We start from the raw sequence: 26434 nt of genomic DNA, 5'->3' as shown, positions 1-26434 counted from the left end.
GAATTTTTTTGCTTTTTCATAAAAATTGACATTGATAGGTAACTTTTCCTTTTCTGTATCAAACAAGATGTGTTTGTGAAACACTGATGCCCCCGTATGGCAACTTATAGCAAAGGTTTAACTTTCTCAAATTCAAATCAAATATGTTGGTACCCAAAGTAATGTCTTGTCTCGAGGAATATACCTGTGAAATATGAGAGCCCTAGCAGCAACCATTGAATAGCTATGAATAGATATGGAAAAGGTTAAAGTTTTTCAAGTAAGTCAAACATCAAGGTCAAGGACAAATGGTAAAAAATAATGGTACCTAAGGAAAGGCCTTCTCACAAGAAATATACTGGTGAAATATAAAGATGAGGCACCAATCGTTCAAAAGTTATGACCAAGGTTTAAGTTTTCCAAAAGTAGGTCAAACTCCAAGGTCAAGGTCAATGAATTACAATTGTTGGTATCCAAAGGAAGGTCTTGTCACAAGGATTACATATGTGAAGTATAAAATCCCTAGCACAAACGGTTCACAAGTTACGGCCAAGGTAAAAGTTTTTCAAAAGTAGGTCAAACTCCAAGGTCAAAGTTGTTGGTATCCAAAGGAAGGTCTTGTCACAAGGATTACATACGTGAAGTATGAAAGCCCTAGCTCCAACGGTTCACAAGTTATGGCCAAGGATAAAGTTTTTCAAAAGTAGGTCAAACTCCAAGGTCAAGGTCAAAGGGTCAAAGCTGTTGGTATCCAAAGGAAGGACTTGTCACAAGGATTACACATGTGAAATATGAGAGCCATAGCACCAATTTTTCAAAAGTTATGGCCAAGGATAAAGTTTTTCAAAAGTAGGTCAAACTCCAAGGTCAAGGTCAAAGGGTCAAAGCTGTTGGTATCCAAAGGAAGGACTTGTCACAAGGATTACACATGTGAAATATGAGAGCCCTAGCACCAATTTTTCAAAAGTTATGGCCAAATTTAAAGTTTTTTCAAAAGTAGGTCAATCTCCAAGGTCAAGACCAAAGGTTCAAAGTTGATGGTATCCAAAGAAAGGTCTTGTCACAAGGATTACATATGTGAAGTATGAAAACCTTAGCACCAGCCGTTCAAAAGTTATGGCCAATGTTAAAGTATATTCAAAAGTAGGTCAAACTCTAAGGTCAAAGGGTCAAAGTTGTTGGTATCCAGAGGAAGGCCTTGTCACAAGGATTACACTTGTGAAATATGAAAGCCCTAGCTCCAACTGTTCAAAAGTTATGGTCAAGGTTAAAGTTGGGTAAAATTTTGTAAAACTAGGTCAAACTCCAAGGTCAAGGACAAAAGGTCAAATATGGTGGTACCCGTAGAAAGGTCTTGTCACAAGGAATACACATGTGAAATATGAAAGCTATAGCTCCAACCAGTCAAAAGTTATGGGCAATGTTAAAGTTTTTGCAGACAAACAGATAAACACACAAACAGACAGACGGACGGACAGGGCAAAAACTATATACCCCCGAATCTTCGATACGGGGGCATAAAAAGACACTATGCACTGACCTAGTCGATACTTTAGTATATATGTGATAACAGTACCCATAAATATCACAAGAAGAACAAATTGTGGTTTTTATTCATTTTATTATGGCATCTCATTAACATAACTTATTAAAATTAAACCCTGTTTACAAATACTATAGGAAACTACATCACTCTTACCTACATATACCTACATATACTTATAAAAAAAATCTGTGACTGAGAAATAAGTTGACCAGTCAGTAATTTAGTTACCCATCAAGCTGATCATTTAAAATCTCGCTTTCTGAATAATATTTTTATCTCCCTGTACTGAAGAGTTACATAATATTGGAAATTAAACGATATGATTGACACAATTTTAAAAAAAAGAAGAGGCAAAAAAAAAACGTTTCAATTGATGCATTAGATGAATTACATGTGCTGGTACAAGAACGAGTTCATACTTTTACGGGTTTCTTTTCTTTTGAGTATTTTCTGACATTAATGAATACTGCATTTTTGTAGAAGGTATGATTCTATATTTATTGAAAATGACCTTTTTCTCAAAGTTTATTTCGTCAAGGTTGGTCTATAGAAACTCTAGGATATATTGAAACATAAAAGACAAATAAATCCTGATTAAAAATATTATACATATATTTTCGCGTTTTCGAGTACGGAATTCTCTAGGTTTTATAAATGCATATTCAACTGTTTTCTCTTATCAATATCTGGTTAATACACGGAAAATGATATTTCTAAGTTCAAAATTTATTTCATTGTTGTATAGATATTGGAATAGCACCCGCTTATTTTTTGAGAAACTTGTAGACGTGTAGAAAACTTTTATTTCAGATGTGAGGATGGGGAGGGGATTGAAATCAAGTCTCTTTGATGACAATCAAAAGAATTTTGTTCAAGCAAAGTACAAATACTTTTCCATGGTTGAATAGGAGGCGCTAAAACGTTTTTCAATACATATGTATTTTCTTGGTTCTTGACATTTTGACATTTAGTTGACAAATCATATCCCTTTAATCCGTTCCTAGAGTTACACAACTCTCTGATATCCTCACACCGGAGACGGAAGCAACTGAGAGAGAAAAATGTACAAAACCTATAAAAACTCATGTTAAAAAGCATATATCTAATGCACATAACCGTTCGCTAAATGGTACTGCTGAGTATCCACAATAACACTGGCATATCCGGGCTGAGGAACGGATGAATAATGTTTAGGAGTCGGGATCGGGGTTTGGCTGTAATCCGTCTGATTTGTGTAGGAGTCATAAGCACAGGAAGCACGTAAACAATGCGAATAAATATCTTGAGCATTGAAATTTCTATCTTGAATCTCATGTAGATCCACCCCAACAGTATGTCCATTTTGCTGTAGATTACGAAAATGTTGGTCAGATCTGTCCTCGTGATCTGGGTATTTGGTTTGATTTTGGGGAATTGATTTTTGGGAATCAGTTAATGTGTCGGGCACGATGTTTGCTCTATGACGCATGATAACAGATTGTTGAATTCCACGTGACTGTGGATGCGGGTGATTGTCTGTTGCTGTGAAAGTTTTTGGTGATTGTTCCTCTTTGATTGTGTTTTGACCGGTATCAAGATTTTGCTGAAAAGATGAAGATAAGGATCGTTTTTCAATTTCATCGTTACCTACGTCAATTTCTGACGTGGAAGATTCCGATTGGTTGCTATAAGGATACCCGGATACAGCATCACGACTGCTGCTACGGGAACATGGTCCAGCGGACCTGTATTCGAATCGAGGTGAAATGTTAGTCCTGCTTTCAGTTGATGTATCCAAATGAGTTAATTTGGGACTAGATGAATTCATACATGATGAGAGATGATCCACGTTCTTATATGGAAAATACTTTTCTGCTTCAAGTTTACAATGGTGTCGATCGTCTGCAAAAGGTTGAGTTTGTGGATGATATGATGGATGAGGAAAGTAATCAGGATGGAAGACGCCTGGAAACGCATGCCCATAGAGAGGCTCAAACTTCCCCATTGGATCCTCGTAATGTGGATTCGGTTGTATTATATGACAATAGTCAGTGCTAGCCATTTCAGGAACTAACTCAAACTCAGAAGGAAATTCCTGATTGCTTGTATTCTGTGAGTAAGGTGATCGTCGATGTTTTGACTTGGCCGATCTTGACTTTCCCGGAGATCTACCTGGGAGGGTGGAGAATGGGGAAAGCTCTTTCTGAACAGTTTGTTCTAACTGGATCTGAAGACCTCTTGCTTGAACTTCACTGCAAGAAATAAATGCAATATATCAGTAAGGTAAAGAAAAACAAATACAACGATCGAACGCCTTTGTCAATACCACTTACAAATAAAACATATAATGGACCGTAATTTTTTTGTAGTACTTACCTTAAAACATAGTTCACGCTCACTATACAGTGTGGCCGAGATGATCTGCTGTTGTGAACTATTGTAGCGTAGCTTTGTATCCAGACCCATCCGCCGTCCTTGGCCAGGAAACGATAATACTTTGTGGTGACTTGACCTTTTAACAAAACTAAAAGAAAAGGTAGTTATAAAGGGTTTCATTTCCAGTATAGATTGATGATACCAAGAACTTGAAACAATCCATGTAAATCAGTCGTGTTGGTGTAAAGTAGATTGGTGCGATGAAATAACATCTATTTTTTTTTTTTTTTTTTTTTTTTTTTTTTTGGCAAATATCAATAAATTACGGAAATTCTTTACAACGCAGAAATATCCAAGGTTCAAGTATACAATATCGGAGTCGATATTCCAAGAGCGCTTATTTCTCAGAATACCGAGCCCGACAGGTGTCATCGCACACCACCATATGGCCATTGATCTTGTGCGTGCTCCTTGAAAGGACATGCTACCACTCTTATAATAATAACTCAAGACATTGAATTTATGGAAATTAAACAAAATCAAAATGGCAGGTCGTATTTGCTTAAATTCTTAGTCAAAATAGTTCTCGCTCTCTAGTTGTTGACTTTTCCGATTACCAAGCAATATAAATACTGTCAATCAGAATTTAGTGTTGTTTATGATGAATAACCTATGATCTCTGGTACTTTTACACAAATTACATCGCATTTTGAAAAACGATTTGAAAATTTTGCAAAGACAATGTTATGATCAAAAATGAAATTGAATCTATCAGTAATTCAGAACATTTAATTAACTACAGATTAAAAAGGTACTGACAAGCCTAAAAAAGTAAAATGAACAACAACTTCATACACGAAGTCATTTGAACATCTTTTTTGCGGGGGGGGGGGGGGGGGGGGGAGAGACCCTTATCCACTCTTAACCCGAGGCAGATTAATTTTAAAAAAATATAACAATCTAATGGATTGATATAGAGAAGAAAATCTAGTAATTTCTACTGAAAAATAAACACCCCTCAATTTTCCTTTTTTTTTTTTTTTTTTTGATTCACAGATTTTAAAATGTCAACCTTACTCATGAACGTTTTATTGTTTGTCCCGAGCACATTGAAGATCATTAAATATTACTGGTAGGATACTATATGCCTCTGCTGACTTACGTGTGTGATGAGCAAATCTCATGTGTAGAATATCACAGGCATGGATGTACTGATACAGGGTCCTCTCTATCAGATCCTGGGGCTCATATCCAGTCAGCTGAGCGACCCTGTCAAACAACAACCAATCAAAGAATGTTATGTATTCTATTCAATATTTTTGAATACTTAAGGGAAAAATCATTTTTATTAGAAAATAACAAAAGATATCTACTGAAATAAGCAAGATTTATTTGTTTTTACCAAGCTTGTTTTGTTGCCATATTTCCATATTTTTAACATTTAAACTATAATTTAATAGCACTAGTCTACCTTTTATGTATGACTTTTGATGAATCTAAAATCATATGTTATGATTTAAATAATGTATATTTACCTTGCATCCAGAAAAATGAGTTTCAAATCGAGGCTTGCACGGAACATGAACATGTTATTGAACATCTTCATTTCCGTTATGGCACTGGGCGGAAGTGAATGACCAATGGCGACTAGTCCGACATTTTGTTGACATCCCTCGTAAGGAGACATCTCCATGTTGTATTGTTTGATTTTTAAATACCCCCCGCAGTGAATAACCTATGATACATAAGAAAAAAATTGCATTCATTAGATTTATAAATATTATTATTGGACAAAGAGATTTTCAAAAAAAATCATCTGTATGATATTTAACTTATGTAGGTCATTAGAAGAATGCATGAAAAAATTTGGTATGGTTTTTAGCTTATACATGCACATGTACAGAAACGACGTGTCCTGATTATGTTCATGGTGACGAAGTGAAGGGAGGGGTTGAAGAGATGAGGATTTATTGAACTGGATTTACCTTGTATCCACCGGAAGTAAGACCCGCATTCCTTTTGGCAAGTACACACTTCATTCGAATGAAAAAGGACCGTTCTATTTCAAACTCTGGAAAGAAACAATTCTTATTATAGGCACAATTATGTAATTCTATTGTCAGTATCTACTTTACTTAATACCGGAACGATGCTTAAATACTTGCAAAATGAATATTCAATAAAAGTTATTAATTGATAGTTATTTTCAGTTATATTTTGAAAATAATATTTTTTTTTTTTTAAATCAAAAAGAGAAGTTCTTTAATATTCTTTTCCAAAAGTAGAATCCTTGCCATAGAATTCTAAGCATAGTTAATATCAATATAGATATTCTATTCATTCTTTGTCACAAAAAGTGGAGAATTAAATTCAGTTGATACCTTTTTTCTGGTCTTACTTATTGATATTTATAAATTGAGGTAGAATAAATCATTAACAAAATATTCAACCATGATTGCATATCATGCCCTAAGGGTGTGTGGAATAACAAATTAACAATACTTAGTTTTCAATACGATTTTCTAAGGTACATCATTCAATTCTTTAAAAAAAAATCTCTATACTATCCAATGTGCAATTTCTGATTAGAGGAATTAATATTACATTTTTTCACAATACTTTGGACTTTCATCGGCCAATCATGTGACTGTCACATAGTAGGCAGTACATTTATGTTAACTGTCACGTTCTAAATTTTGAATTTACCGGGTGGGAGTAAATACAAAATTTAGAACATGACATAAAACTGGGAAGTCGAAATTTCACACAGAGTCAAGTCAGTGCATGCATTACAGAATTTTCTATCTTCGAAAACGTTATTAATAGTCTTACGTCATTTTTTTTAGCAGGCCAAGAAAGTCCAAACTATCGTTAGAAATGCCCTATCTTTGTTTTTTATATTGTTGTGAGTTTCTGATTTCCGTCGGTCGCTGGTCTCTGAGATTTACCTTTATAACAGCATGGATAAGGGGAGGAGTGATAATTGAGCACCGCAGTCATTTCATCATGATCTGCCGGATGTACATACTCATAAATACTGTTTCCTGTCAGTTCTACCTAGAAGAACATAAAACTCTGTACATTTCCGGAACAACTGTATATTGCATAGACCCTTTCGACTTCCTCTTCCGTTCCTACTTCTATCATGCGCAACATCGTGTCGGAATACAAAATATGCGATTTTTATTTTTTTAACATTAAATATATTTGCCAAAATTATATTTTTTTTGAAGGAAAGTATTATTAAAGGAAAGCATTTAATTATGATACATCTTTTGCATCTGGATGGCGCCATTTTGTTTCCTTACACGATGAGCGCACTTTATTCGGTGCTGAAACTTTGGTCGGCTGAAAACAAGAGGACTTTCTGGTTAATGCGTGTATGGTGTTGTGTTTACCTGCTACACCGGAAGTTGAATAGGTCGGATTATAAGTTAGGACAGCGGTCATTTCTTCGTGGTCTGAGGGGTGTATGTATTCAAATATACTACTTCCGGTTAACTCGATCTGTAATTGTAATACCATCAAATGCAAGCAACATACAAATACAGGGGGCAAGGCTTGGCATGCTGATTTCACAGAGTGTACATGAACATATTAGATAACATGTATTTATTCTTCCAAGTCGCATTGATTTTACAAGTTCAAATTCATATATCACTTTCTACCCTTTAAATTCATTAATCAGGTATGGTATAGATCTCTTCTAGACATTGCTCTATGTCAATGGTATGTAATTTACTCCTTCGCAAAAATTTGTTGAAAAATTCTTTTACATGCATAATTTCTTCTCATGCCAAAAATATACGTAAATATAAGCCATAAATTTATACTTTTTCAACAATTTTTTGCGAATGGAGAAATTACATACTGTTGATAGTCATACTTTACTCCGGGGAGATAAATCTGTTACTGATATTGAGATATAAATTATACAAATATTTATCAAAAAGTCAGGTCATTTTGATTAATGCAATAATTAATTTTAGTGAATTCCATTTAATTTGTGTGTTTTATGATATATGTATCCTATAAAATATTATATCCTCTTTTGTGATTTTTTTTTTTTTTTGGTACTATTTTTTTTAAAATTAACCCATACGTGTAAAAATGTTATAATTCACTTCTAGGGAACCGACGTATTAAGTTTTTAGAAGTTTTGCCCGATCTTATTTGTAAAATTAAGAGACAATAAAATATGTTTAAGTCACTCAATGTGATAGATATGGGCACGTCTTCTTTGAGTGTATGGTTTTCAGATTGTATTTTAATAACCTTTGCGCTTGAACTATAGGCAAATGAGTGATACTCATGCTTTGCTGATCAAATCACTATCAAATGTAAAGCTAAGCGATGGAACTACAGACGAGAAAAAGTGAAAAAAGTTCATAAGGGAAAGTAATAAAAATATTTTTAACAGAAAAATTCCTCTTTTTGCTGATAACAATACCTTGTATAATAATTTTGATTTTGAACAACTGTAACAGATTTGTAGTGTCATCTGACGTAATTCTTGGAGGCGCACAAACATATGGTATTTTATTTTCTATTAATAGTACACTACTTGTATATATCGGCAAAATTATTGGGAGAGAAGACCCTGGTTCCTAGGGGAGCGCATTTATTTTGGGTAATGGACTTTACAAAAAAAGACTGTATTCATGTATATTTTGTCCTGCTAACAAAATGCTGAAATTATTTAATGATTAATTTCATTGTTACTCTAAGGGAAATGTCCGAGAAGAACTCTCAGTGAATTGGTAATTAGAAATTCTCTAGTTAACGACATATATTTACAATATCTGTAAATTATCTTATGGACTCTAGTAGGTGCACACGATTCCATTTAAATTTAAAAACGATAAATTTATTATATGTATTAAAAGCCATTTATATAAAACTTGATCTTTACCTGTGACAATCCCAAATGGACGGATGCGGTTTCGGATATGTACATAATTTTCCCGTCTGGGGCAACAACGAATATGAAGCCATCTAGTGTCTGGAAAAAAAAAGAAATCTTGATGTATTTACTATTAAAGGTACTGCATGTATACTAAAATCATTCTTGGTAATCTTTGTCTGTTAATCAATTTGATTTAGTAAAATATAAGTTATGTGTATGCTTTCTACTTTTATTGAGTCACGTATTTTCTGGTAAAATAATTTTATATACTAACATATGGTTGATTTATTTACAATTTAAAGGTTTATCTACAATTTATTAATGAAAAGAAAGGTATATTCTAGATACTTTTTTTAAAAATGTATATTTCAGGTTTACGGCATCAAACGATTTATAAGAGTATTGAAATACACATGTTTATCCGAAATAAGAAGAAAAATAAAGTTTTTGTATTCAACAATTGTACTAAATGCTATATACACAATTAAAAAGTCTTAAATCTTAAATTAAGACACACATCATTAAAATGATAAATATTTTCATTATTATATTTCTTACAGAACAATTGAATTAATGTGCAATATCTTATAAGCTCACTGGGTACATAAACGGTACATGTATAGACAATATTTGGGAAAAAAAAACCTCTATATTCGGAACCTGAACTTTGGGTTTTAGGAAAAGTTTTCTGTTCATTGTGTGTACATGTAAACTCTCATTGTGTGTACATGTAAACTTAAATACTACTAAATAAAACTTAAATCGATAAGCACAAACTAAAAACACTGAACTCCTTATAAAATTGCAATATACACGGCCTAATAACTATTGACTTTATATTTTCTATCATTAAACTCAATAACAAGGAGTCAAAGGCCTATATTTTCTCAGGTTTTTTGTCACAAATTAAGTCTTCAAGCATCGACTTGGTTCTTTATTTGACATTGATTCACAATCAGATTTTTTTGTCTTCGGTGGACACTTGGCGCTACAATAACCACTCAAGAATTGTTCAAATAACCCCGAGTGCATAAGCGGACTCGCACGTTTCTGTTTTAATTGCTTTCTTCTGGTCTGGTTCCAACGAGGCCATATTATAAGCGTTTTATCATAAAAGATAACGCATTAACGTCTTTTTATATCGAATGTGGATCCTTAACAAAATCAATTTCGCATTAAATAGGAAGTCTCCATTTGACAGGAAAACAGCCTCGCAGTGAATAACAATCAGTGAAGTAATTGGCTAACACGTAAATTCACTTTCTTGTTCTTTTATCTGTTTTTCTGCAAAAAGGCGAGGATAAGATGTAATTAAAAGTAGCTTTTTCTCGGTTCTTTGCGATAGCGAGAAGCTAGAGATGCCAGACAGGATTATAATTAGCGATGTGAGCCGGTTGTCACCACTGTATCCGCACACAGCGGCTACTGCTGGGGATAAAATCAGTTTACACCATGGCTTTCTTCAAAATAAATAAGAACACTTCTCTTATTTTTTAAATTTTGTCATAATAGCTTGCATTTAACAACTTTTTTTTTTTTTATAAAAGATTAATTATTTTTATAAAATCCATTATTTAGAACAATTACACTAAATTTAAGAGGAATGCCAAAATATTATATAATTTGAGAAAATTTTAATATACGATGAACTTGTGCATGTGAATATCATGTTACTTTTGAAATTACTGGTTGGAGGTAAGTAGACATTTTTGGACTTGATAAGATATTATTTTTTAAGTGTTTTATTTATCTCCACAAAGTAAATTCAAAATATACAACAGGCGACGAGCTCAAAGTATAATTGATATAAAGCTTTAGATGGGAATATCTTTTAAGCAATTGCAAAAAAAATTATATTAATAAAAAAAAGAAGAATAATTGAAATAAATAAATAAATTAGTTAAATAGATAAAATAAATAAATAGATAAGTAAGTAATTAAATATTATTGTGATTTTTTTTTCTCTTTAGAAATCTATATGATATACCCATGTCAAATAACAAAACGAAAAATTTTCAGTTTTCTGGGAATATTTAGTCTTATGCAGCCAGATTTTAACTAGAGAAAATTGTTAATTGACAACTGTATCTTATCTTTCGTCTGCAGGCCACTGTCACTGACGCAGGATTGTCACACAGGAAGTAAATATATTCATACTCACGAACTCCCGAGATTTGCGCGAGACTGATACTACCTATTTTCTACAAGTGGTTTGTCATCTCAAGAAAGGATTTTACACAACTGGACGATATTTATATTAATTCATTTTTGTGCCATTGCCTTTACTTTGCGCTCTCTTTGCTTAACAGTCCGATACTGCTATTAAATCTTGAGGTTTTTCTTTGAAATAACATGAAATTTCTTATCATAGAAGAACTGGGTTATCAAAATTTAACTAAGACCAAGACCTTACGTACAAAATCAACAATTATATAAATTTCTCCTACAGTTCATCATATGCTAATCATATGCGCATTAATTTCCAACATATTACAATAGATTTCAACAAAGTGCCTATAATTCAACTTTCAGTTGCATAACATAATATGAATTTAGGGTAAGGGTACCCGAATAGTGAATATATAAAAATAAAACTCCCTAAACTAGAAGAAAATCATGATCCGGAATAGAAAACAGAAAATTTGCATGCTAATCAAGGGCTGAAGTTCGATCTGCTGTACCATAGATAAATGATACATTGACATTTATGGTAATCAGTCTGATTTCACGTAACACGATATCTGAGAGAGAGAGAGAGAGAGAGAGAGAGAGAGAGAGAGAGAGAGAGATTACCTGAAGAAGGTGTGATCCAAGTTCCTTTTCCAGCAAGGTTCTTGGCGGTGACCTTTGACCCCAACCATCCCCTAGTCCTGAAAAAGGAAAAAAAAAATCTATACACATTTTTTTTTCAAATAGACAAATTCTCTGTTGCATGCAGGCATATCTGAATGTGTAAGAAAAGAAAAAAAAATTAAGTTGCTTTGAGAAATCGGTTTTGAGACTTTATATGTGAGCAATGTAATTATTATGTTGCAGAAGTTTATCAGACCCAAGTATTTTACGTTACGATAAGGAGTTTTCCAGTCCCCCCCCCCCCCCCCGAAATGTTTAGAAGATATTCAATGCTAGTATTCAGGTTTATTCATCACATTCATTTTTACTTCCACTCGCCAATTAAATGATAAAACATTTCTTTGGACAAATGTAGAAGTATTTAAATTAAGCTCAAGTCATGGCATTGGTGTTTTAATGAGGAATTTAATCAATCTCCAGACAACCTATGCCTCGGTTAAAGTTTTCAATTAATTGTGAATGTCCAATTGAGCTTCATCGTTCAGCAGACGACACACGATTTCACCGCACGATGTGAACGAAATGTACTCATCGGAACATATTGGTTCTTTACCAAAACTCCCTTGGGGTCCCGATATCACAGCAGGGTAAATACGACAAATGGTTAAATCGTTATTAGGTCCTGGATGGTAATTGAAGGTTGTCGATTTGTAGAACAAATGGTGGTTTTAGATGATAGTGGATCTTTTCTTGTAAACTGGATTTGATTTATCAGGAATTTACTAATACAATGCTGCAGAAATACAGAGCAAGAGCAATTTTTCTCTTTTTTCCCATTTACATTAATTTTTCTAACCTACAGAAATAATAACATTCTACACATATCTTTGTACAGAGATTGCAATACATGTATTATTCCTACTTGTATTTTTAACCATACTCTTAACTTCTTTTAAAGAAGTTTTTGAATGAAAAAGTTTAATTTTTTTTATTTTCTCATTTAGATCAGTAATTGTACACTGACTTTTGTCATAAATCAGTTACATGTATTACGAAATATTTTATAGAAATTAACAAGTAAATTGAACAATTCAAAAATAATTCTAAAATTGTAAATTAAACAGACTCAAAAAAGAATTAAACCTGATATTTTTTAAAGCTTATTAAATTCAAACTGTCACTTTTTGTAAAATGCTTTCAATTTTCACTGTACAGACAGAAGAGGCAATGCAAACACAGAAACCGGAAACGTTGAACGGGCAGATTCCGGAGATTAAATACCACCTATAAAAGGATTCGCAAGTTCAATATTTATATTATTATTCAATGTCAATAGCGAGTGTTTAGACGTTTTATAGCGAACTCCGTCAAAATAGACCAGTGACTTTGGGTTCATCGCTGTAGGTCTAGGCACCCTGCAATAACTACACCTTATAAACTTCTGTGTTTGCTGAGAATTCTTCAATAATCAAATATTTGAATTTCTTTTTTTTTTCTATACCATGAAGTGAAATGAATATGAGGGTATGATTTAATTTTTTAGTAGCTTTTCCTTGCGACGATTCTGGCTTTCACTGCGTATATTCTTGAATTTAATCTTTTTTTTCTCAACTGATATAAGTATTTACGAAAACGATCGCAAAATCAGTTTCTTTGTAATAAATGTGAAATCACTCTCTGAAAGAAAGCGCATTGTCTCAAAAGTTGGTTCTTTTTTCATAAAAATAAAACTAACCAGGGGTAGTTTTTTGTGAATATAAAATATGGAGGTAAGTATACATGTAGTATTACCCAAAACCTAAAATACTTTATGCTAGTGAAAAGAGAGGATGATATTTATTTTTTTTAATCAACAAATACAAATAATTTTCATCTGTATTGTATTTTTCGTACGTGTAGATTTACATCTCTTTTTTTGATAAACCCATGGCGATGTTTTGCATGATATACTCGTAATAAAAGATAACGAATAAACGAAGAAAATATCAATACTGTTATTCGATGAAAATCTCGACAGACTGACAACTATACCCTGCATTAACGATCAAACTTTTGTGTCGGGTTTTAAAAGTAAAAGTAAACATTATGTCAACGAACTATCAACATTTTTTACTTTAAATGGAGATCGGGTTTCACGACAGTCTGTCAGAAATGGGGTCTCAGGAGGCCTTGGTATATTTTTAATTTTTTAATTAAATTCAAATAGTTTAACAATCTTTTTTTCTTCGTTGGGTCAAACAAGAAATGAAGCGTATTAACTTGATTTAGAATGATAAAATTTTACTGTTAATATATGTATAATCATTAGATGTACATGTACATTGTATATTCAAAATTTTGGTTTTTAATAATCTTGACATTAGAAATAAGTTGATTTTTCTCCTAAATATTAAGGGATATTTTATGAAAAGAAGGATATATTTTCTAAAAGGCATAATATTTTCTTCTGAAAAAAAAAATTAAAAGATAATGAGTTTTCCATATGGCTGTCGACAAACATAACCTGTAAATTTATTGTTTATGTTATCCAATACGCTTTCGACTCATTTATGCAAGTTCGTGTTCATGAAATACTAAAACTCTCAGGGTTAATATTTTCCTTGTTCCCTTTTACAGGCATAATTGTTTTCTATAAAATAAGGTTAAATGACAATATGTCAAACTATTGCTCGATATCTTTTAGTTTTTTCCCTATCTAATAAATAATTTATTATTGAATTCCTCAATCACTTCTGTGACAGCGGGTATTAATCTATGATACTTCGATAAATTCTTTTGACTAGAAGTGCATTTCATAATCAAAAGTGGCGATGACCACCTTAAATTCCAAACTTGTGTGTTTGACTCCAGTCATAAACAAGATGAGAACGGAGCAGAAACATCGAGTTTTTGTATCTCTTAACATCAATAGCTATTTTTCAAGCGCACCTGTCCGTTTTATCCGGAGAAGAACGGAAATTAAAGGAAATAGTTATCGCACAATTTGACAATCCATTCGGAATACCCCGTGTCCTAGAGTCGCAATCAATGTTCCGAATCGCCGGGGAAGACGTTTTTTCTCGCACCTTGACACACGTGAACATATTCTCCAGGTGTCGAAAGCAAACTTGGATTGGAATCCTTGTGTAAACTTCTGACACCTTGGAATAAATAGCGTGAATAAGGAAAAGCAGATTTATCTAATCGAGGCCCACTATTCCTTCTCAATTTGTTAACGGGTTGGGGGTCCATTTTAATAAAAATTTTCGTCGAGGGCCAGCAGTATTCGGCAATGCTTGGATAGATTAGCGATGATAAAATGAGGGAGAATCTCCGATAACTAACACAAAAGAATGATTAGGAGGCAAAGGCGACATAGAATTAAACGATAAGGGGAAAAGAAGAAAGTTTGTCAACTACAAGAAAATAGCTTCATTGATTTCATTTAATAGACCTATTTCGACAAATCCCATTGGATTTGGGTTATTAATAATATTGCTGACATTGGATTTACAAACAAGACGAATATTTTTATTGCCCTCTTAATGCTTTTGTGTTTTGAATATCCACTTCATTTCATGATTTCACAATAAAAGTACGACGCAATGCATGTGCATGTATATCCGACAGAAAGCAATTTAAATTGCTCATACTTATATACACATGTACTAGTACATCTTATATTTGTTCGTACGCTGTCAGCGCCATATCCATTTTTTAATTATGAGATATTTTTTAAAAATAATTATTTATATTATCAATAGTATAAACAAAGTGACTAAAATCTATATGAATCAGGCAAAAGATCCGCTCGATGTACTTTGGGTAATTTTTCTATGTTGCACACAGAAACTAGTATATGTATGTTTGTGAAGCTTATTTTGTTTTGTTTTCTTTTTCTTTTCCAAAACATTTTCCTTTATGTATCATACACAATGTTTGCTTGTGGCTTATAAAACCATAGTTTACATGTACTTTGAAGAAAAGTGAATGAAAGTCCTTATATACATGTACATTATATATCAAGACTATGCACACGTGCATCTGAATTAGGCAGAACAAAGTCGCTTGTCTCTTGATATTCAAGCCCCTGATAAGAAATGTACACACGCTATCATTTAATTTAGTGCCCAACTTTTGATTTCTGAAAAATTATTATTTGGGGTCAATTCAAGGGGGCACATTTCTTCTATGTTGCACTTTTAGACCTTGTGAATTTCCAGATCTTCAAAGGAATAGGGGTTCCCAACCTTAACAAATTGTGAGAGATTTATGGGAGGGGTTAAACTTAGTACCCCGGGACCATACCAATTTATTTACAATGGCTTGGAACAAATTTCATCCGAGTATAAAAATGAACGAAAACTACGCATATAATGAGTTTGGCGATAAAAATTCTAATTTTGTCGCCAAAGGTTGATAAGTATGCAAATGTATGTTTTCTTTTGTTTTAAAAATTACCTTGAGGATGGACGAGTGTTGTTTGTTATACTTAAACTTTTAGACGACTACATTTATATCATTAACTATAATTAGTGCTGCCATCTTCCCTCTCTAAGAATCTGACGAAAATATTTTGGATGCTAACGTTCTGTTGAATGAACGTCGAATCAAACATTTTTAATAATTTAACTCTAAATCTATATAATTATCATTAATATGTAGTTATCTTTAAAATTTTACTTTCCGTGAAAACGATGAATGTTGAATATATACTGTATACATGTGTGAATAAAAGTCATTCTTAAGAAACCTTGAGCAAAAACGAATTCGCATATTGTCATAAATAAAGAATTCATGAAATGTCTGTTATTTTCTGTGACAAACGTTTGAAAGATAAGTTAATTTACATTTTAAGAACGTTTGGTACGGAATCTCTGCACAGGTGTTCGCGAGGCTATCTTTATTGGAAAATGTCGAGACCGCTTATGTCAATAAAAAAGACAACAGGGCCGCTATAATCCTTAACACTTATTGCTCGTTATTGAATTGGCACGTCAATAGTAGCAAGCAAGAGTCCACATTTTTACTCGCCGACAGATAGTCCTCGATGAATTATCTTCAGATCTTAAATTACAAGAAAAACTTCGAGGCGGGGCTACCATTTGGTCAATCCTTTTATAAGCACAGTATGACCGGAACGTTCCTGCCATCGTAAACTAGAATTAGAATTAAGTTCATTGTAAAAATCTTCTGTTGAACGCTTCGTTTGCTACATGTATAAGTATCAATAGGTTTCAACTGCTTGTGATTATCCTACCCCCAAAATAAACGTATTGCAAAGTCGTTTTAGAAAACCCTGAAGAAAATAAAGTCGATCACGGTAAAAAAAAAAAAAAAAAAAAAAAAAAAAAAAAAAAAAAGGTATACATGTACAGGTACATAAAGTGGTGGCTTTGCAATTCTTGAATTCTTATTTAATGATAACCAATCGGATTGGACACAAGTTTTACCAAATACGATTGTGCTACTGAACACAAAGAAAATTAACTATAATATATATGAGATGTTCCAAATGTATACAATGCTAAAAGTGGCAATGGGAAAAGAGTGTAAAGAAACGAGGGAGCAGAGCCTTATTGCAGATTAGAATAATTACGCTGGTCATCAGAATCGATTTGATTTTTTTTTCATATAGGCCTATTTGTATACAGATTAAACAATATATATTTTATTATTTTGGTGGCCCGAATTTGGGTCTACATGCATAACCCAAAATAAGACCATTTCAACGTCTATCATTTCTTTATTACAAATGTAATTTAATGATGTCACAATAAATCTGTTCTTGTTTCATTTTAAGTTTTACAATGTAGAGGGTAATGTTAAGTGCTTTCATTAGTAGATCGACAAGAGTACTGTGTTATCGGAAAGTACAGCCTTAAATTGACCTGATTTTAAGGAGACTTAGGGGACATCTTCTAGCTTTAATGGATTTTGATTTGAGTGATAAATTAAAAAGTATGATATGTAATTCGAAATATTTAAAATATCTAGACTGATAATTTAATATATTAGGTCAGATCCAGGACTTTGGTTAAAAAGTCCCGTGTCCATTTGACTCTGTGTGACACTGTCCGTATGTTAAACCTTATCTTGGGATCACGCTAATGTCCGTAAAGTCACACCTGTAGGGCGACGTGGCCGTTCACAGCTTCAGTAGATAAACAGATGCCGGAGCACACTAAACACACAAAACCGTCTGACAAAGTATCCAGCATCAAAACAATAGATCGAGAGGGTAGCTTTCATACGAAGATCCGTAAGACTGCAAAACACCTTATTCGGGACAAGGTTTTTAGTCTCTCAAAAGTTCACGTTTCCCTTAATAGTAATTACAACGTCAGTTCACATAAGTCGACCCTGATGACCAAACCGAACGACCTACATTTCTTCCACTATTTTTATCAGTTTGAGTGAATAAATTTTGTACTGTTGGTCAATTATTACTTAATTCAGGTCACAATATAGTGTGAATCTAAATATACGAAACTATAGGCATGTCTGAGGTCCAAATAGTTCTGAAATAGAAATCTCTTATTGAAATCTGATAAATCTGCCGAGCATGCTTTATCGCCTTTTTGCATGTTAGCAGATGTATCTGTGCTGGCAATGGCGATGATTTTCGGAATAGACATAACAGAAGTTATAGTCATTTGTACGTTTTTGCCCGTCTTAAGATTGTTTAGCACAGAGGTATGTTTTAGTATGATGTGGTCATTAGAATGAATGCAGAATTTCAATACTGTAGAGAGGATTTTATGATGAGGGGTAATTATATTATGTAGGATAAAATATTTTGTTCGGTTAAACTGAATCTCAACTGCATTGGCGGAGGGTAAAAAATCAAGTTTTTCTTTCAATTATCAATTCATTTCATTTATTTAATTTTGATTAATGATAAATTCGCTGGAAATCTTTTTTTAACATGATGTGTTCGTTCAGCTTCCCCCAAAATGAATTTCAGAATGGAGCCTCAACTTTCAGCACGGCAGACTTGAAAGAGAGCATATGGTGTTGGTGTTACGTTACTGTACTGTTTTGAGAATTTTTTGTGGTTTCAAGATATCTAGTACCTACAGGAACGTCCGGAAGAATTGAAACGATTATTCGTTTTATGGCGGCTATTTCTACATCATTTTTTTTTTCTTTTTTACTTACTTAAGAATCTATCTTAGTACCAAAATATCCAATTACTGTGATGATTTTTCAAATCAATATTTGTAACAGAATATTTCATATATTATTGATTGCAATAAAAGTACTTGAAAAGTGAATTGGATTCTTCATTAGTAAAAAGATAACATCCATTTATATTTTTAAAAAAATAGTGTCAAAGACAAATAAATATAACGGACTAAAATTTAATACTTGTACTCCGTTGGTTGAATGCATCTGTAATTGTTATTATACCAAGACCACAAACGAACAGTTCAATTTCCACTGGATTTTCTTAAAAGTAAATTTGTTTTACAATTAAATGTTTTATTGATAAGTCTGATACATGCTATTCTCAATGAATTTAACGCAGATTGGGGAAGCTGATCTTAACGTTGTGAGTTCGAATCAAACTGCGGAACCTGGAGACCAGTCCATATAAACCGAGGTCCCCTCTGGCTGTAGGAAAAGGCTCGTACGGTTCAATAGCTTTAAATACTGAGAATAGTTCCAAAATTTTATTCCTCCATTGGCAATTAGTTTAAACTTTATTTCATTTAAATAAATCATCATATGTACACAATAGATAATACATGCATGATTCGGAAACAAGTTGTTAAAACTTATATATTCCGATTCCTTATATTAACTTTCAACCATAAATATAGAACATTTGCCCCTGTTGCATGAAAAATATAATAGAAACAATAATTGAAAAAATAAAGAATAAATGAATGAAAAAAAATGAACTAAAAAATGAAAAAAAAATTGGAGAGATATCATAAAATGAGTTCATTCACATTTAAACATTACGATTAGAAAGTAAGGAGTAAACAGTGGCGGCGTCCCAATAGCAATGAAATGTTCTCGAAGGGACGTAAAATAGATCATTTCGAAAATTAAACATTAACCAATTACATGAAGGGAAGAAAACGCTTCAGCAACAAAACCGTTGCTGGATAGGGTTTTTTTTTTTTTTTTTAATTTTTGATGACGACACTTCCGGTTGGAACATTTGACCTACTTTCGTTTTTGAATCCACTTATTATCTCCACATCGTCTACAAAACGACTCTAATTCTAACCATGAAACTTTCAATGGTGATCAGATAATTCTTTGAAGTTTTTTTTTTAATCTAATGTTATTTGTTTGTTTGTATTAGGGGGGGGGGTGTAAATATAAAATATAGTCTTAGATTTTTATTCACCAGAAATGACAACAAATATTAAGCGCTTACCGTCGGGGAAGACCGTCCTCATTTTGAGATAGCTGGTACATAGCCGTATGATGGACGCCTTGTCCAGCTGACTAGTAATGGCGGACGGTAGGGGAAGTAACTTCGCCAGTTCATAGAACTCGGCGTTTTCTTTCTCGCGTCTTGTTCGGGCGGCCGTCTTGGATTTGCACTTCATATCATGGCAACTGTAAATGAAAAATCAAAAACTGACTTCTTTACTGTTAACGTAAACAATTTATCAACTTAATCAAATTTAATTCAGGAATCCTATATATAAACATGTGCACACATTTCATAAGCAGTTCAGTTACATAGAGATATGTACATATGTACAAATTCTATCGGTCTAAATTTAAACGTAAATAAATATACATTTTTTATGACCATAAAGTCAAATGTTAAAGTCAGTTCAAAAATGTGAATTTGAAACAACTAAAACAACAGAGGAAATAAAAAAAATTAAAAAAGTCTCAGATTGCGTAATTTTTGAATTCACAAATGTCGATTCATGTGTAGTAAATTATAGGCATAGAGCTTCTAAATCATATTTACTCTCATTAAACGTTTGTACAGTGTGTAATGTAATCTTGGGATTTTTATACTACAGATTATTTCTCATCTTTATTTCAAATCAAAATTAAAAAATCCTGCTGAATAGAAGTGGATTTAGCTATATATTATAATTAAATTTAAGACGATGCATAAATTAAGTTTATTATTTAGTACAACTGAGCTACTGTACATGAATTACACGGAATGTGTATTTTTATGGTCAGTCTATTTTCAAAAGTAAAAAAAAAAAAAAAAAGATTATTGTATGACAGTGTATAAATTTCATTTCGTGAGACTTGAAAAATTTATAGTTATATGTATAGCTAATTATATAGAGTTTTTTTTTCTTCCAAAAGAATTAATATAAGTTCAAATGATGAAATATAGAATTAACTCTTCATTTTAAATCCATGCAGTGCGGAATGTACAGTCTGACTTCCTTTGTTTGTTTGTCTGTTTGATAAAAGTAACATATCCCTTTTTATGTGTTGAAATTGTGAAGAACTTAATAAACGTCGAAAATTTGTATCATTTCTTAGAAATCTGACTAAATGTGACGTCATGATGCAACAAAAAGGGGGGGTTGTGGGGGAGGGGGTTTCCTGCCAAAATAATTATTCGCACTGGTGAAGCGTGTCTCATACGAGTCTAAGGATATCAATGATAAAGGGAGTCCATGCTCGTAAAGAAAACAGTGTGTAAGAGAAGATACATTAAAAAAGGCAGAAAACACGGAAAATGTTTTATGCAAGCATTATTCTACAAACTTTAATGTAGTGTGTTTTCGTATACACTGTTATGGAAAAAAAAACTATTTGTGAAAGTAATAGTTATTTTATAAAAATCAAAAAAATGTTTCAGATCTATTTTTAGCTGTACAACAAAATCATCATAGTACGTGAACCTAATTCATTCACAGCCCGCTTTCGCGTTCATCTTATATCTGAGGTACATGTATAGACCGACGGATAATTCAACATAAGAAAATAAACGAATTCATTTAAATGGATAATTAAACAAACAAACATGATATATGTTGAAGTAATTACACTTTTTAGTTCACTGATGTTTTCCAATATACATATAAACCGAGAACTCTGTACACGTTCACCTCTCACCTTCAATCACCGCTCTATTTACATATCAATAAATAACTCCTCTCTCTCTTTATCTCGCCCCAGACAAAAAATTGATTTAAGAAATAATCCCTCTATTGCTCAGAGTGTCAAATGAGTTGCCGAACATCTCCGGAGAGCTCAATTTCTATCAGTTTACTGGTAAAAATTTATCTAAACAATAGACCTATCGGGTGCATCAATTTTCGCTTTCAAGTGGCCGGACTGTTTGAAGTCGTTGACAAAGCTATTATCAGTGTGTCCACAATCGTTGATTATTTTCCCTCCTAAGATCTTGGGTATTGTTATTAAATCACCAGATTATCTACCTCAGTGCTGGGTAGTTTACACATTTTCGGAGAGTTTTAATAAGTTTCACATACATAAACTTGTCGTCAATTTAAAACCCTCAACCTCATTATGAGAATTTTTTGGAAAGGAGAGGGGGTGGTTTTTGCTACACTCTCCTCCAAATGCGTGGAACATCCTCTTAATTTCTAGCTGGATTATGTATTCACTACTTCAAAGATATCGATATTTTAAACACTGAAGCATACTTATTATTTCCACTGAAATTTTACAGCCATAAAAAATTTTACACTGAAAATGCAATTTTGGAATAGATCAATTAAAAATTGGCGAATTAAGAAATCCCCAATAATTTTGTTATTATACATGCATCTATCTTCATGCATAAGTCTATGATTGGATTTACCTAACTACATGTATAAAATTTTGATTAATAAAAAGAATTGTGTGTGTATATGTTTAAGGTTAAGGAGTGGGGAGCAGGGAAGGGGGGGGGGGTTGGGGGGGGGGGGGTTGGGATCAGTGTCTCCAGTTTTCTTTGTTATTTACACCATGTTTCTAATTTATTTCAAATATTATTACAAACATTGGACAACGGTTTCCTCGATCTCGAGGTCCCCTTCATTTCAAGTGATCTTTAGAGTGGCTCTTCAAATATCTTGTATCAGTCATTCTTCAACTCATTCGTGACCGCAGATAACCTCTGTACGACTTGTCACAGATTTTTTGATATCTATCATTTATTGCCCTTTTATATTCGGAATCTCTTTGCTTCTGTCTGTATTTCTGCTGGGAAAGTTTATCAAATTATGGTTGATTATTTTCGGCATATTTTACAATCACATAAAATTCGTTTTGGATAACAAATGAATGTAAAATGTAAAAAGAGAAGATAGACAGGCACTATAGAAATTATTTTCGAATATTTCTGTGTTCTTTATCTAATAAATAAATTCCAGAGGAGGAATGCATAAATACATTACCGTCCTGTTGACGGGAGAAAAAGATGTAGTACTATCAAAAAATTGAATTAAACATATATCTTTGAAATACAAATGTATACCACTCTATTATCGGTTTCAATTATGATTAATTTAAAAAGAAAAAAAGAATAATTCTTTAAATGTACAAATATTGAATAATTCAAGAACTGTCTATTAGCTTGTGAATAAACAATCATGAATTAAATATCAAGGTCCGATAATGAACAATTGACACGCTTTGTTTTAGGTACAGACACTTAATACACACTACGTTATCAGTAAATTCCCCGATGCACGTGCGTCGCTACATGCATAAATAAACACTAATTCGCTTCAATAATGCGCGTGAAATATTGGGATTGAAGTAAAGATCGTCTGATAAATGAGAGAAAGAGTTAAAGTCCATCATTTTATTAGTAATTAATTTTTCATCGTTTCTTGAAAGAGGAAACCGAATTCCGGAATCCTGACGGGGTTTTGCGGATCAGAGAAAGCCGGTTTTAATAAGATTGGTCTCCGAGCAGTGTTTATGTTGGGTTATCATTTATTGAGGTGACCTATACACTAGGGTTAATAATTCTACAATAAGTTTCACCCCTCTTTATCTAAGAGTCCAAAATTATAACACGATAAACATTGTGTAGAAGGTTTCGAACACAAGTACCGTCTGATAAGAGTTCTTGTGAAGATTAACGGGTTAAGAGATTCTTTATACTGCTCATATAAATAAGAGGAATTTATTTATGAAGAATTTAATTGGAAGGAAATTTCTTGTGATTTATATTCCCCTATTAAGAAGCAATTTTGATAGTGTCCCCTTTCCGGTACATAAATGAATAATTGGTAAACGCGTCAATTTTTTTTGTTTACTGTACATGGATTTTTTTTTATTCTGCAAGAGTATTCCATTATGGATTATTAAAAAGCAAATGTGATTTCATAAATTAAAAATTTAGCTTTTCACCCTCAAATTTTACACTCACCTAAAGAACGCAAAATCCATTATTTTCTTTGTCCGAAGTTTATTTTTCATTTTAGATTCTTTAAAGCTTGAATTTATTCATATTGTACAAAAGACGATACATATGCAATAATTTACCCTATAGGTACATGTATCCCAAAATGTGTACAACTTTAAAATGACTAATTTTCTTTGGTCTAAGGAATACCTTGAAGTGCATGTACTTGAAATTCAAATTAAGGAAACATCACTAAAATTGTTTAATAAAACGAATCACCTTTCCTTTTTTTTTTTAAAGGGGGGGATGGCCAATTGAAAATACAATCTTCTACAGAGGAAAAACTGTTTGAAATTTCTTTAACAGAAAAAACAGGAGAAGATTGAATCTTGGTTTACCCCGTGATAGAATAATTAAAAGCATTGTATGTCAAATTTTTTCTCACTTTAACAAAATGGACCAAATCACGTGTATCGGTCTATCCGAGACCAGGTGTGTGTGGTTTAAGATGTATGTAAAAGAAGAAATGTGTCTCTTCAAGTGGAATATTTTCTGAAAGATGTAGATGGATTCTTTTTAAAATAGAAAATTGGAGAGAGAGAGTGAGAGCTTTGATTTTCTTACTTTTTTTTTTGTTTTGTTTTGGTTTTTTTTTTCAATTTCATAGTTATGAAAATAGTTTTGAAGGAATAAGAATTATTGAATTTGGTCTTTATACTTACAAATACAGTTAACTATTTCAACACTTTTGAAGATGATTAAAACTAACATATAATTTACAATTTTACTTGTTGTACCTAATGCAACAGGAAAACCAAAGAAAACAGAAATGAAATTACTATTTTGAAACATTTAATTTTTTCAAAGCTTCCTGTGAGATGAGAAATTTCATTGACACTTCCTCGAAAATGTCATTAATTGGGCCACCCTGCTTAGTCTCAGCAACGTCCGGGAGTGCGGGTTTTAGTTCACGTTTAAATACAGGGTTTGATTAAATATTTACCATGTAAAGAAAAATCATTTTCAGATAATATCAATACATTGCAGGGTAAAGAAAGATTTTAAATAAATTTTCTAACTTTAATCTGGTATTAATTTCCAAATCTTACCGAAAAAGGGTTGCATCTCTGCAGAAAACCACGTGACACAGGAAATCCTTGAAATTAATTTTACGTCATGATTTTGGTATTGGTTCCCAAAGAAACAAGTCAAAAGTTGAAACTAAAATTACCGGCTTACGGATTAAACGGAAAAATCACGCACAGTTAAGAGTCTATTGGTAATGCTCAAACCGTGAAGTTATTGTTCAAACCCAGGAATATACACACAGGAACGTGCTTTCAGCTCCCGAAGAAGTGTAAATGAAACTCCCGCAAATCGTGTCACAGACTCGCGATTAAGCACGCATAAGAGTTTATATTTCGTCTCAGGGACCCTCCGATCTCTCGTAGTTGGCTCAGAAGCTTCTAACAGTCACCATCTAACATATGGACAAATATATTATTTCTGTGTCCAATTTTCGAATGAATTTGGAATATTCGAAGTGTTTCTTATTTTTTCCTTTCTCTTTCGATGTGAATCTTTGACGAGTGTTTTTTAAAAGTCTTGTGAAAGAGAGATAAAATTTACTTTATAACGTATGCAAATATAAGGAGGAAACTGGATATCTACGTTGTGATTTGCATATTAAGCTCCGCCCAACGCGGCGTGTGATAACACCTTCTGATGTCAGTCACTTTGGATCTTTTGTTTGATTGGTGACCCAGGATTGATTTTTAACACTGGATTTATTACAACCTGAAGTGTAATTCCATTATTATCAAAATAAAAGATAGCGTTTGTAGAATACAAAAGTTACAGGAGCATTTAAAATCATATTTTCTAATATTTTTAAAGAAAATTTTAAGAAAAATATATTGATGGATGAAGATGCTTAGAAAATATCAGCACAAAGAATTGTCTAAATTTGTGATTAAAAGAATTCATTATTTAGTCATAATTTAAGAAATCAGTATTTAAAACAATAAATAGAAACTGCGTGTAAAAATTACACCAAACGTGCGCCGGGAAGTTAGAAAAAAATGTTTGATATTTTTCAACGTGCGTTTGACTCTGTTCTTTGGAACACAATATCAATTGATTCTCGACTGTGACTTATATACCTTATTTAATTTGATAATAAGGTAACAATGGTCGATAATCTTTACGAATTTTGCCAGGAAATAAGAGGAGAGCATGTCGTAGTTTATTTTCCGAAAATTTAATGATTTTTTCTCATATCACAAGTTTGAAGTGTTCTATAACGTATGCAAATGCATCAACAAGAAAGTACATTTTTAAAAAAGCTCATATACATGTAGTGGTGTCTATAACTGATAGATTTATAAGTCAATGACATATTTGATTCGACATAAATATCGAGGCTACATTTATTTACAAATGTAATGGCATTAAAAAAAGTATAAAATTGTTTATGCCAGTAAATAATATTGCGTCAATTCTTGTAGAGAATTTTTAGAGAATATATCTTCATTTTATGAATTTGACGTGCTGGGCACCGTTT

At 32.6% G+C, this 26434-nt stretch overlaps 2 protein-coding genes across 3 annotated transcripts in view; one reads left to right on the top strand and one right to left on the bottom strand.

Moving 5' to 3' along the window:
* The window catches only part of LOC133201479 (cytoplasmic tRNA 2-thiolation protein 1-like), a 319235-nt gene that overhangs the window by 13042 nt on the left and 279759 nt on the right, over positions 1–26434 (top strand). The window lies entirely within an intron of this gene.
* Positions 1581–25444, bottom strand: LOC133201526 (single-minded homolog 2-like). Of its 2 annotated transcripts, none has more exons than XM_061337330.1 (10): positions 24981–25444; positions 19954–20138; positions 11580–11656; positions 8793–8882; positions 6829–6937; positions 5866–5951; positions 5416–5615; positions 5043–5149; positions 3881–4028; positions 1581–3756 (listed from the first exon to the last, which is right to left on the bottom strand). In XM_061337330.1, the coding sequence occupies exons 2-10, from the start codon at positions 20126–20128 to the stop codon at positions 2628–2630; spliced, it is 2121 nt and encodes a 706-aa protein (XP_061193314.1). In that variant the 5' UTR covers positions 20129–20138; positions 24981–25444; the 3' UTR covers positions 1581–2627. The 2 variants fall into 2 exon arrangements, with proteins under 2 accessions (XP_061193314.1, XP_061193313.1); XM_061337329.1 differs by lacking the exon at positions 6829–6937 and adding an exon at positions 7279–7387 and having other exon boundaries at positions 24981–25442.

This window comes from Saccostrea echinata, unplaced genomic scaffold (genome assembly GCF_033153115.1).
Source record: "Saccostrea echinata isolate AGI-Se365-2 ecotype Australia unplaced genomic scaffold, CSIRO_AGI_Sech_v1 ptg000044l, whole genome shotgun sequence".
NCBI lineage: Eukaryota > Metazoa > Mollusca > Bivalvia > Ostreida > Ostreidae > Saccostrea > Saccostrea echinata.
The sequence above is the reverse complement of the archived record's forward strand: the minus strand, read 5'-3'. Positions and strand labels throughout refer to the sequence as shown.